We start from the raw sequence: 15,101 nt of genomic DNA, 5'->3' as shown, positions 1-15,101 counted from the left end.
GACATAAACTGAAATATACGGATTCCGCGACAACCTTAAACTGAATAAATATATATTTGGACGTCACCAAAACCGTTAAAGTGATTTTAGATATACAGCAAGCGAACGTGGCGCGCCTGACGGCAACTTCTTCAAGTAATGTGTATATTATTATACAGATAACGTGTCTCAGGACATCCGGCCAATATTATGTTCAGGCATTGTAGGAAGTGGTACCTTTCACCTGCGATAAATTTTAGAGAAAATCCTCGTGGCAACCGTATATCGGAGTCCACGAAAACCTGGACGCCACGAGAGACTACAGTTTAACATGGGGGGACGTCACGAGAGGCTAAAAGTAAATTATATATATATATATATATATATATATATATATATATGTTCGGAAAGATTTCCGCGGTCAGGTAAATGAAAATTACTAAGTTCTCGGGAAGAACCGCGTTGAGAATTTATAACTCGACGTTTCGGCACCCTTTTTGGAGCCATTATCAAGAGGGGTATGGTTCCGTTCGAGTTCGGGGTCTCAATCTGCCTACTCCCCTCACTCGTGACGTACCAGTAGTGTCTTGTTCTCTAGGAGAACGGTCAAGCGGCACTGAGGTCTCAATCTGCCTACTCCTCAGTGTCGAGTGACGACCTGTCTTCGCCTGTGTAGCTCCTTTTATACTCTCAGTGCGCGCGGGAACTGTATGCGCGGGAGAGGCCTGAGTGGGATCGACTGACGTGGGGATTCGCCGAAGCAGCGGTCGCCATGTTGCCGGCAGTCTTTTGGCGTCATCGCGTGTGTTTAGGCTGTGAGGGCGTTTTTCAATTTCGATGGCTTCACGGATGATTCTCGATTTTAAGGAGCGGACAGGGGCGATGGTTTTTGCTTTCTCGAAATCTATTTGGTGACCTGTCTGAATATGATGTTGGGCAAGGGCTGAAGTAGTGTCGGAATGTTTTACAGATATGGAATGTTCGTAGATACGGTTTTGGATTCGTCGGTTTGTCTGTCCTATGTATGTCCGTGGGCAACTGGAACAAGGTATCTCGTAGACACCATGGTCTTCATTGGGGATTTGGTCTTTTACGGATCTGACAAGATTGCACAACTTGGAGTGAGTAGTGAAGACGGTTTTGATATTTAGAGGGGTAAGAATTCTACTAATCTTGTCAGTGACACCTTTGATAAAAGGTAGAAAGATTTTGGGTTGATCGGGCGGCAAGTTTTCTTTATTAGATGGAATGGGATTTAGATGTTTCTGAATGCTCCTATTGATTTGGGTTTTATGGTAGCCGTTTTGTAAGAGTGTTTGCCTTATTGAATTTATTTCAGATGGTCTGTGATTGTCGTCACTAAGCCTTATAGAGCGAGAAACAAGAGTGTTGACAACTGAACTGAGTTGGGCGGGGTGATGATGTGACTGGGCATTGAGATACCGATTTGTATGGGTGGGTTTTCGGTACACGGAATAGGAAAAACTGTGAGGTGGCTGTTTTTGAATAAGTACATCAAGGAATGGTAAAGACTCCTCAGACTCAACTTCCATCGTGAATTGAATACTGGGGTGTATTCCATTCAGGTGGGAGAGGAAGAGATCTAACGTATCTTTACCATGGGGCCAAATGACAAAAGTGTCATCAACGTACCGTAACCAGCAAGTGGGTTTGAGATTTGATGATGACAGGGCTATTGTTTCGAAATGCTCCATGTAGATATCAGCTATTACGGGAGAGAGAGGGGATCCCATTGGGGCACCTTTGATTTGACGGTAGAATTGATTTTGGAATGAAAAGTATGTGTTAGACATGCAATGTTTTATAAGAGATAATGTGTCTTGGGGGATTTGATGTTTGGAGTCCAAGATGGAAATTGCCCCACTCAGAAATTGGCAAAACATCTCGCCTCATCCCTACAACCACTAGCCGAAAACGCCTTGTCATTCGTCAAAAATTCTTTCCATTTCATTGATCTTCTGAAAAATATTTCTATCTCATCCTCAGATATTCTAGTCAGTTTTGACATTGTTTCTTTATTCACCAACATTCCATTGATGAAACCATTTCCATCTTGGACTCCAAACATCAAATCCCCCAAGACACATTATCTCTTATAAAACATTGCATGTCTAACACATACTTTTCATTCCAAAATCAATTCTACCGTCAAATCAAAGGTGCCCCAATGGGATCCCCTCTCTCTCCCGTAATAGCTGATATCTACATGGAGCATTTCGAAACAATAGCCCTGTCATCATCAAATCTCAAACCCACTTGCTGGTTACGGTACGTTGATGACACTTTTGTCATTTGGCCCCATGGTAAAGATACGTTAGATCTCTTCCTCTCCCACCTGAATGGAATACACCCCAGTATTCAATTCACGATGGAAGTTGAGTCTGAGGAGTCTTTACCATTCCTTGATGTACTTATTCAAAAACAGCCACCTCACAGTTTTTCCTATTCCGTGTACCGAAAACCCACCCATACAAATCGGTATCTCAATGCCCAGTCACATCATCACCCCGCCCAACTCAGTTCAGTTGTCAACACTCTTGTTTCTCGCTCTATAAGGCTTAGTGACGACAATCACAGACCATCTGAAATAAATTCAATAAGGCAAACACTCTTACAAAACGGCTACCATAAAACCCAAATCAATAGGAGCATTCAGAAACATCTAAATCCCATTCCATCTAATAAAGAAAACTTGCCGCCCGATCAACCCAAAATCTTTCTACCTTTTATCAAAGGTGTCACTGACAAGATTAGTAGAATTCTTACCCCTCTAAATATCAAAACCGTCTTCACTACTCACTCCAAGTTGTGCAATCTTGTCAGATCCGTAAAAGACCAAATCCCCAATGAAGACCATGGTGTCTACGAGATACCTTGTTCCAGTTGCCCACGGACATACATAGGACAGACAAACCGACGAATCCAAAACCGTATCTACGAACATTCCATATCTGTAAAACATTCCGACACTACTTCAGCCCTTGCCCAACATCATATTCAGACAGGTCACCAAATAGATTTCGAGAAAGCAAAAACCATCGCCCCTGTCCGCTCCTTAAAATCGAGAATCATCCGTGAAGCCATCGAAATTGAAAAACGCCCTCACAGCCTAAACACACGCGATGACGCCAAAAGACTGCCGGCAACATGGCGACCGCTGCTTCGGCGAATCCCCACGTCAGTCGATCCCACTCAGGCCTCTCCCGCGCATACAGTTCCCGCGCGCACTGAGAGTATAAAAGGAGCTACACAGGCGAAGACAGGTCGTCACTCGACACTGAGGAGTAGGCAGATTGAGACCTCAGTGCCGCTTGACCGTTCTCCTAGAGAACAAGACACTACTGGTACGTCACGAGTGAGGGGAGTAGGCAGATTGAGACCCCGAACTCGAACGGAACCATACCCCTCTTGATAATGGCTCCAAAAAGGGTGCCGAAACGTCGAGTTATAAATTCTCAACGCGGTTCTTCCCGAGAACTTAGTAATTTTCATATATATATATATATATATATATATATATATATATATCTCTTTTCACATATAGAGGTCGTACTAAGTATACTCTGGTGGATTTAGTTTATAAATTCACCAAGGAATAGCGGCAAATCAGTTAGCTTCGAACACCTACCTAGTGTCTCCTAAGTCTTCGAAACTAGTCGGGGCACCGGTGGGGTTCGAATCTAACTGAAATGCAATTATCTATTTTTCATTTTACTGTATTCTCCAGTAAGAGACGAATTGGTTAGCCCAAACGGTGTTTGCATGATGTATTGTCGGAAAAAGGATTCCGTTACATCGCCTTTCATAGCTTTATTGTTATAAAGCTTGATTTTGCTATTCGTCGGGCTACCAAGAGAATAATTATTTTCTCTTTTCACATATAGAGGTCGTACTAAGTATACTCTGGTGGATTTAGTTTATAAATTCACCAAGGAATAGCGGCAAATCAGTTACCTTCGAACACCTACCTAGTGTCTCCTGATGACGACTTGACATGAGTCGAAACTAGTCGGGGCACCGGTGGGGTTCGAATCTAACTGAAATGCAATTATCTATTTTTCATTTTACTGTATTCTCCAGTAAGAGACGAATTGGTTAGCCCAAACGGTGTTTGCATGATGTATTGTCGGAAAAAGGATTCCGTTACATCGCCTTTCATAGCTTTATTGTTATAAAGCTTGATTTTGCTATTCGCCGGGCTACCAAGAGAATAATTATTTTCTCTTTTCACATATAGAGGTCGTACTAAGTATACTCTGGTGGATTTAGTTTATAAATTCACCAAGGAATAGCGGCAAATCAGTTACCTTCGAACACCTACCTAGTGTCTCCTGATGACGACTTGACATGAGTCGAAACTAGTCGGGGCACCGGTGGGGTTCGAATCTAACTGAAATGCAATTATCTATTTTTCATTTTACTGTATTCTCCAGTAAGAGACGAATTGGTTAGCCCAAACGGTGTTTGCATGATGTATTGTCGGAAAAAGGATTCCGTTACATCGCCTTTCATAGCTTTATTGTTATAAAGCTTGATTTTGCTATTCGCCGGGCTACCAAGAGAATAATTATTTTCTCTTTTCACATATAGAGGTCGTTCTAAGTATACTCTGGTGTATTTAGTTTATAAATTCACCAAGGAATAGCGGCAAATCAGTTACCTTCGAACACCTACCTAGTGTCTCCTGATGACGACTTGACATGAGTCGAAACTAGTCGGGGCACCGGTGGGGTTCGAATCTAACTGAAATGCAATTATCTATTTTTCATATATATATATATATATACATCCCGCTATCATTATGTCATCTTTTCATGTTGCAGTCATTTGGCATCACTAAGAAATACTATCATTTTCGAATTTTAATTCGTGTATGTTTGTTGAGCGCATTTTTTAATGCCCTGTATCGTTCTCAGTTTTCTAAAATTTTGATTTTAAAAATTTAAATTATATACAAAAATTTTTACACTTCACAGCCATTTTGACTTCCACCACATAAAAATGTGTATTTGCGGACTATTTGCCGTCAGTCAACGTTGCCACGAGTTAAAAATATCGAGCGTTTGAGGCCAGGTAGAAAAGGTATATTATAAACTATATAAAAGGTGGGTTCTTTACCTGTTCGGCTGGTAAGGGTCCAAATATTTGACGAGTTGAATTGTGTTTATTTTATTTCATCTGTTAAATTATAATTTTCTCATAACGACTTACAATATTTGTTTGAAAAATTAATTTTGGGTCATTGCATTTCAAATCACTCAATTTTGGAGCAAAAAAAATTTGGACCTCCGATTTGTCTGAAAATTTTACAGAATTTTACAGAAGATTTTACAGTGATTTGGTGTTTATTTATACAAATTTCCATTTTCTCTCGTAAAGTATCAATGGAAAACATAATATTTTAATAGAAGGGACTCAAAAGTGTCATTATATGGCATTATAACAAGTTACTTTGATTCAAAACAAGCTTTCGATCAAATTTTATAGTGTAGAAAACGTTAAAATACCGTTTTTTTACATTTTTCTCCATTCCCAAAATGCATTATAATCGATTTGGCTGAAAATTTGCCCACAGATAGACAAAACATAGGACTTTAAGTGGTCATAAGGATTTGAATTATATTACAATACCCAAAAAGTTACATGCAATATTGTAGTCAAAAATATAGGCGTCTACTGTAAGTAAAATTAACTCGAAAATATCGACCTCATGACAAAAATTGTTAAAAAGAAATTGTAATAATTGTAAATACGATTTATTTGGAACAATTTCAGTTCCTTCCATTTTTGTCGAAAAGTTAAAAATGGCGGAGATATTGAGCAAAACAGGTTCTCCTTTAAAATCAAGATGGCCGCTAACGTAACGGAGGAATTCATTCGCGATTTTAAATTTAGGCTACTATTGACTCCCTAAAGATCAGAAAAATAAATTTTTGTGCAGCTTGGCATTCAAGGTCAAATGCTATCCCGACTGGACTAATATATACTTTTGAGTATGATATTACTGCATGTAATTTTTTGGTATTGTAATATAATTCAAATCCTTCTAACCACTTAAAGTCCTATCTTTTAGCTATCTGCGGGCAAATTTTTAGCCAAATCGATGATGATGTATTTTGGGAATGGAGGAAAATGTAAAAAACGGTATTTTAACGTTTTTTACACTATAAAATTTGATCAAAAACTTGTTTTGATTCAAAATAACTTGTTATAATCCCATATAATGGCATTTTTGAGTCATTTCTATTAAAATATTATGTTTTTCATTGATACTTTACGACAGAAAATGCAAATTTGTTTAAATAAACACCAAATCACTGTAAAATCGCATAAAATAACATTTTGAGAAAAAAAGAAGAAGAAGATTTTTTGACCTTAAATATCTTCTTTTTACGTCCCGCAGAAGCTATATACCAATTTTCAGACAAATCGGAGATCCAAATTTTTTTGCCTGAGTGATTTGACATGGAATGTACCTTTTACATTTTCCTTTAATTTACTTACGGTTTTTGTTCAGAATTTTGAAGAAACGCTTGGTTTGACATAAAATTTGGGACACGCATAGCTAATATGTTAAAGAAAAAAAGTGATATTGTGCCGATATGTGCTTTTGATCTGGAGGTGAGTTTCGTCCGTTATCGGGGATGAAAACAAATACGTTCAAATAAGTCCGGAATTGGATAAACTGACTAATTCTAAGCAACTTCTATTTTATAGAGTTTTTTCACTAAGTCAATACTTTTAGAGATATTTGCGAGTGAATATGTTCATTTTTCAACAAAAAAAACACGTTTTTAGACGGTTTTTCGCAAATAACTCAAAAAGTAGGTACCTACTTTATTGAAAAAAAAATTAGCAAATAGCAAATATAGCTTATAGAAAAGTGAAAAAATGGTATATGTGTCAGGTCTGTAGACCCAGTAGAAGCAGTTATTGCTAAGCTTTGTTTTAAAACCAAGAGGAGTAGGTAAACTAACCCTAATAGCACACGACGTCCTCTGGACGTCCAAAATAGGTCAATTTTTGGTCCTAACGTCCATGGACTATAAATGGACGTCCTTTGGACGTCCGGCGTTGGACGTCCTTCGGTGGACTAAATATGTACGTCCTTCGGACGTCCGACGTTGGACGTCCTTCGGTGGACTAAATATGTACGTCCTTCGGACGTCCGATGTTGGACGTCCTTCGGGTGGAATAAATATGAACGTCCTTTGGACGTCCGTACTGGACGAAATACGGACGTTTGCTGATTGTCCATATTGGACATATTATACGAATTACGGGATAAAATAGCAAAATAATTCAATAAAATATTAACTTAATTATGTTAATAAAATAGTTTACATCGAAAAGATAATGATATTTAATTCAAAATTGCACAGTTTAATATTCTAAACATGTTTTGTTTTTTTTTTTTGTAAAGTGTGAAAATCTTATTTGTAAATTATTTGTTACAATGTTTTATTATTCTAGTTATCAAGATGACATAAGTTTGCTAATTAATTCTAGTAAGCAAAAATATAATTTTTATCAATGTATCTGTACTAAAAATGAATCTTAAGAGCATCTTTTTGAAGTTGAATATACGTGGCCGTGCCCAAAATAGGTCCAGTCTTAGTCCTAATGTCTATGGACTATAAATGGATGTCCTTTGGACGTCCGACGTTGGACGTACTTCGGGTGAAATAAATATGAATACGGTGGACTAAATATGTACGTCCTTTGGACTTCCGATGGTGGAATAAATACGAACGTCCTTTGGACGTCCGTACTGGACGAAATACGGACTTTTTGTGGACGTCTGAAAATCACCCCCACTACTTGGTTCCTCTGTTCACAAAACTATAATGATAGGCGATAGATTTTCGATTCACCCACCGATATCACTTCGAAGTTGGAGAGTTGATCTCTCAGTCGTTGTCGTCGTTAGGGCTCCCGCGTAGAGTTTTATTCATTAACCACTGATTTTCATAATGTAAGAAATTATATTATATACGAATTAAAGTATAATATACTTATACATATACTATATATTACGTAAAACTATGAAGACGCTGTTTCACAACATAACACAGAGTCCGACCGCCTCATCGGGCCATTTAGAGCATCAATGCATAAGCCCATCCAATGGATTATTATGTGCCCCTTTGACATAGGCGCACAACATTTTAATCTACCACCCTGAGGATTCCTGCTCCTGGAGTTTTTCTGAAGTGCCGAAACAGTCTATGTTCCTGATTCCTCGATCAGATGAGGAGTTTTCGGAGCCATCAACCCCAGAGAGCTACTGGAGCTCCACGTTGCAGCCAGTCACTTCTTGGTAAGTGAACGCCAAAGAGGAAGCATTCAGACTCTGCTGCTACCACCGTCTGGACATAGCCTATCGATCCCTGATGGCCTAGAGGACAAACTCACCGAGAATGATGGACAAAACCACCAGCCAGGACAACTGGTATCCAAACATTGGTATTATTTACGTTTTTTATTACATTTACATATTTTTTCATGCTCTTTGATATATATTTCTTATTCTTTCTGGTATATTTTTCATACATTTTTCAATCTTATGGGTGTTTGGTAAAAAATGGGCCATAGCTTAACCTTGTATTACTGAGCTTAAAATAGGTCGATTTAAGCTAACTTACTTTAGTACGAAAGATGATAATAACCGAAATACAGGGTGTCAAATTTAAACTTTTATTTTATTCTTGATTATTTCCTGGGCAATACATCATTTTTGGTGTTGAATTTAGATTTCTTGTCCCAAAAAAATCCCGCTTACCAAATTTCGTGATATTATCCCATGCTTGTTAGGAAATATTCAAGAATAAATAAAATAAAAGTTTAAATTTGACACCTTGTATTTCGGTTATTATCAACTTTAGTACTAACGTAAGTTAACTTAAATCGACCTATTTTACCCTCCGAAATCGGCGAAATCTAAGATTAATCTATGGCCTATTCTTTACCAAACACTCTGTATAAGTACATATTTGTATTCTAGCCAATCTTCTTGATTTTCTATAAAGTATAGATTTCCTTGAATTTTGAATTACAATTGTTAAAGGAAAGTTTCGCTACCGCGGTTGCCTTTTGTTCGTCTTAACTTATTACCTCTACCCATAACGGTTCTTTTGTCAAACAGATTAACAGATTGGGTTGGTTATTGTACCTAGTAAGCAAAAAGTATTTATCTCAGTATTTTATAATCTATTTATAATATTGAATTATCTAAAGACAGAAAGCGAAGGCGGATGAAAAAAAATTAGACAAAAGTTGAATGATTATTATAATATAATATATTACACTATACAGGGTGTCCCGAAAATAATGGTCATAAATTATACCACACATTCTGGGGTCAAAAATAGTTCGATTGAACCTAACTTACCTTAGTACAAATGTGCTCACAAAAAAAGTTACAGCCCTTTGAAGTTACAAAATGAAAATCGATTTTTTTCAATATATCGAAAACTATTAGAGATTTTTTATTGAAGATGGACATGTATAATTCTTATGTCAGGAACATCTTAAAACAAAATTATAGTGAAATTTGTCCACCCCATAAAAAATTTATGGGGATTTTGTTCCCTTAAACCCCCCCAAACTTTTGTGTACGTTCCAATTAATTCATTATTGTGGTACCATTAGTTAAACACAACGTTTTTAAAACTTTTTTGCCTCTTAGTATTTTTTCGATAAGCCAGTTTTTATTGAGATGCGGCTTCTTTTTCAATATATTTACGTAAAAATTTTATGGGGGTTTTGTTCCTTTAAACCCCCCTAATGTTTGTGTCCGTTCCAATTAAACTATTATTGTGGTACCATTAGTTAAACACAGTGTTTTTAAAACTTTTGTCTCTTAGTCTTTTGTTCATAAGTCACCTTTTATCGAGATGTAGCTTCTTTTTCAAAATATACCTAAAAATGTAAATTATAAATAAATTTTCAGATTATTAACAGGTCTCTATAACCGTACTTCACCATATACAAATATGTGGTGGATTCGACAAATATTCAAAATATCTCGATAAACACTGGCTTATCGAAAAAGTACTAAGAGGCAAAAAAGTTTTAAAAATAATGTGTTTAACTAATAGTGCCACAGTAATAATTTAATTGGAACGTACACAAAAGTTTGGGGGGGTTTAAGGGAACAAAACCCCCATAAAATTTGTATGGGGTGCACAAATTTTACTTAATTTTCTTTTAAGATATTGCTGTCGTAAAAATGCCACATGTCAATTTTCAATAAAAAATCTCTGAGAGTTTTCGATATATGAAAAAAAAATCGATTTTCATTTTGTAACTTCAAAGGGCTGTAACTTTTTTTGTGTGCACTATTGTACTCTCTATTCGGTAGGGATACACCGGTCACGGATTAATAAAGAAACAAACGAATCGGCAGGTCGATTGTAATATTTTAGGTATACCAGTAACATAAGCGTAGACCTCGGGTGCGTAGAGGGCCAATATCTATTTAATTATTGAATTTTTAGTAATTTTTTGATTAAAATTTAATAAACAGGATAATTTAAGGAAAAATAATAAGATAAATAATAAAATACAATGCACCCTTGTTAGAAATACCTTTCTTAGCAAAAACTTAATACTAACTTAGGAGTAAGATTATGCAAAACACCTGACTAGAACATTTTCCCGAGCAGATGCGAAGAGACTTCCTTGACTAAAAGAACAATTAGGATTTACCCGCAAGTAATATTTTAAATACGAAAAAATATATAGATTAGTGCCGATTCGATATGCGGTCTACCATCCAATATGCGGTCTACCGCAGAGTAACTAATTCGTTATGTGGTCTATCACAGAGTAGTTATTTCGATATGCGGCCACCACTAAATAATGTTAATGCATTCAGTAAATTTTGCAACTACTCGTATATACAGTATGGTGCAAATGAAAGGAATAAATTCTTTATTTCGTAAACCGATGACATTAGGGAAAATCCCGAAACAGGTCGATTTTTGTTTTTAAATTATGATATTTTGAATGAAGTAAAAGACAGACGTACTCTCAATCATGTATTGTAACTTCCGACGACCGGTTTCGCTCTCTAAAGTATGCAGAGCATCTTCAGGTCAACGGTTACAAGTAACTAAATGATTCAGTTACAAGGAGGTACTACCTCAGTATTCATTAACATGATATATCTGCTTAAGTTATGCTAACGGGATATGGTGGAATAGACGGAGAATGTTGCAAAGGTAAACAAGTTTATGGAATTTGGGAATTTTTGAGGGTGAAGAGATAGTTGGTGAAAGACAACCAACAAATCTGTACCTGTTATTTTGTTTGTGAAGTAGACTAAAGTGAATGCCATATATACAATTTTTTTAAAATGTGATGGTTTTAAAGATTTTTATTTCTATTTATTAAAAGATTTTTGTTTTTATTTATATTTATTAAAGACTTCTATTTATTAGTGTATGTGTTAGTGTAAGACTAACAACGTTTGGATCAAAACGGGTCGATATCTAATATATATGTTAGATGTGGACGTGCAGCTGTAACCTAAATTGCTAAAGTCAATACTCCTTGATGTTTTAATGAGAGGAGTAGTGGTCGTAAAAAGGATGAAACATCGGAAAGCTTAAAAATTGTAGCTAAAAGGGTATATTAGCAGTCATATAGTAATAACAGTAATAAATGTGAATTGATAGACAACAATGTAGGTACATGAAATTGAGATATAAATTAAAGGGTGAGAATTAGAGTAGAAAAGAAAAGAAAGGAAGGGATTAAAATTCAGTTGAAAGTAATTGATTGTAAATTGAGACTATGTATTATTGATATAAGCAGTGAAGAAACATTAATAAACTATTGAAACAGATAAAAGAAAGGAATAGTAATAAAATATATTTTGGGGGTATACCTACAATGTGTTTTAAAATCTGTCAATAAACCCATTCAACATATGATATTTTGGCATATATATCATACTAGTGTCGTCATCCATCTGGGGGTGATGACGTAATCGATGATTTTTTTAAATGAGAATAGGGGTCGAGTGCTAGCTCATTTGAAAGGTCATTAATTCACTATTTAGTCATATAAACATTTACACAATTATTTGTACAGGGCGTGCAAAAAAATTTTTAATGAAATTATTTGACAAAAAAGAAGAATGTATGTAGTTTATTTAATTCAAAATACATTTTACTGTTGCCCAGAAACAGAAAAAATGTTTATTTCAAAAATAAACATTGCTTTTCGATTAAATTCAATGTTCAAGCCAGCTCCCGCCAGCCACCTGTTTCTTAGGAAGTTTGAACATTTAATTTAAGCGAAAAACAATGTTTATTTGTGATATAAACATTTTTTTACTGATTTCTAACAGCAATAAAATGTATTTTAAATTAAATAAATTATATAGATTCTTCTTTTTTTGTCAAATAATTTAAATTAAAAAAATTTTTTGGGCGCCCTGTATAAACAATTATGTAAATGTTTATATTAATAAATAGAGAATTGAATGATCTTCCAAATGAGCTAGCACACGACCCCTATTCTCATTTAAAAAAATCATCGATTACTTCATCACGCCCATATGAATGACGTTACTAGTATGACATTTATGGCAAAATATCATAATTTAAAAATAAAAATCGACCTGTTTCAGGATTTTTCCTTAAAGTCGCCGGTTTACGAAATAACGAATTTATTCCTTTCATTTGCACCATACTGTATAGTAACAAAATAAAGCTCACTTTTTGACCTATTTTAATTACGGTAACTGTCTTGGCATTTTACTTATTCAAGTGAAAGTACTTAACTACCCAAATAGGTGCAAAACCAAATTAGAGAAAGTATGACAAACTAATGCAATTTTAATAGGTAATTTAACTAAATGGGTCGACAAACAAATCAGGAATGCTATAAGAAACTATAAGGACATTTGTTATCTTCCAGTTGAATTTATTCTGTCGAATTGGTAACGCCTTATATTGTTAATTTTGTGAGAATCTGTTCGTGCTGTTTAACCGAAAATGCCAAGACGTGTTTTAGATGTAGATACTCTAATTTGTAACCGACATAAGTACTTTATTGCGGAAAAAAACAATGGTGGTCCTTTAAAATCGGTAACGTCTGTACAACAACGCGTGTGCGATGCTTTAGGAATTAGCGAATCAAAATTAAGATCTACAATTAAAAACGAGAATAGTGAAGTGCCGGGAAACGATCACCACCATACTCGCCTGTTATTAAAAACGAACGATATGTTCGAAGGACGAAAATTTCAAATTCGTAATATCATATATCAAATGCGTGCAAATAAGGAACATGTGACTTTAGATACAATTTTACTTAAGTTAAAAGAGAGGAAATTTGGTGACATCGGCAGAACAAGTTTATGGCAAGTCCTACATAACATAGGATTCAAATTTAAAAAAGAGGATAACAGAAAAGCGCTTTGTGAAAGAAGTTCTGTTGTACACAAGAGAATTGAGTTTCTGAGAAAATATAACGAATTTAAAGAAGAAGGGTCAACTTTTGTATATTTAGACGAAACATGGATATTTTCTAAGGGTGCTACCAAGAGAATATGGCAAGATGACAACATAAAATCGATCAAGCATACTAGTGGAGAAGGGAAGCGACATATAATTCTGCACGCGGGAGGGAAGACAGGCTTTATAGAAGGTGCTGATTTAATATTTTCGTCTACATCAAAAAACAGTGACTATCATGACAATATGAACACGGAAATGTTTGTGAAATGGTTGCGTGAAAAACTTCTTCCCGGATTAAGTGAGCCCAGCGTAATTATTTTAGACAATGCGCCTTATCATTCAGAAATACTAAACAAAAGTCCAACAAATTCGTGGAATGTAGATAAGATTAAAGAATGGCTAACAAATGAACGCATATATATTCCACAGCATATATTAAAGTCTGAGTTGTTATGTTTGGCAAAAGAACATGCAAAACCAAAAATCTTTGTGGTGGATCAGGTTATTGAAAGTTACGGGCATCAAGTTTTACGTCTTCCACCATACCACTGCCAGTTTAATCCCATCGAATATATATGGGGAATAGCAAAACAATATTACGACAACCATATTGGGCCTAATGGGTATACAGACGAAGCGGTTTGGGAAACTTGGCGAGAAGCACTTTCAATTGCAACTCCAGAAGTATGGCGGAACTGTATATACAAGTGCGAAAAATTAATTGAAGATTGGTGGATTCGTGAAAATAAAATTAACGAAATAAGCCCAATCATAATAACAATTAACGGTGACGACAGCGATGATGATGACAGCGATGGCGATGATAGTGTGAACAATAACGACTAAATCATTTTAGTAAAAAAAATTGGTACGTATATTGACTTAATAATATTTAGCATTTTACTTAAATATTTGATGTTTACATAATGCCCTGCTGTAGGATTACCGGATCCTTTTCAAGGCGTGATCATTTTAGTAGGTGTGATTTGTTTGAAATCGAAACTATTTGTAGATATTGTAGGTACATACGTAATATTATAATATTGTTTTTAATAATTTTTATTTACGGGAAAAATACCCCATTATACATATAAACTATAAAATATACATGACTAACATAGAAAACATGCGATCTGAAAAAAAAATAAAACAAGCTAAAATTAGTTTACAATGTCATATAATTGCTTTTTACACGCGTCAATTGACTTTAATTTAAAAACATCCAACGTCAATATATCACTTAAATTGATTGTGACTTTATAGAAAACCATTTTAGAGATTAAATTAAAACATCAACAATACAGCAACGTTTAGCCTTCTACCTTTTATAAGTTATAATTTGTTTTATTTTTATTATATTGATATTCATGCAACAATTAATAATAGGTATATTGATTTTTGGCTACGGATAATGAACTGTTATAAAGAATCATGAAATTATCTCGTTTAGGCTTCTGAGGCTATACAAACACCTAAAATTTAAAATTATTTGATTTATATAAGAACCTCCTCAAATAAAAAATTACTGCGCCCATGTGTAGATAGTCAATCTACAGCGGACCAGTAAATTCGTTCATTTCTTTCTTAATCCATGACCGGTGTAAGTCTACCGAATAGACTTTATATAGG

At 35.3% G+C, this 15,101-nt stretch overlaps 1 protein-coding gene across 1 annotated transcript; it reads left to right on the top strand.

The window, feature by feature from the left end:
- The first annotated feature begins 13,007 nt into the window (after window positions 1-13,007).
- LOC126891187 (uncharacterized) lies at window positions 13,008-14,318 on the top strand. The gene has a single exon (XM_050660370.1). It carries the CDS (start codon window positions 13,008-13,010, stop codon window positions 14,316-14,318), a length of 1,311 nt encoding a protein of 436 aa, XP_050516327.1.
- Window positions 14,319-15,101: the final 783 nt, after the last annotated feature.

The sequence above is a fragment of the Diabrotica virgifera genome, chromosome 9, assembly GCF_917563875.1.
Source record: "Diabrotica virgifera virgifera chromosome 9, PGI_DIABVI_V3a".
Taxonomy (NCBI): domain Eukaryota; kingdom Metazoa; phylum Arthropoda; class Insecta; order Coleoptera; family Chrysomelidae; genus Diabrotica; species Diabrotica virgifera.
Note: the sequence above shows the minus strand (reverse complement) of the source record. Positions and strands in the feature narration are given on the sequence as shown.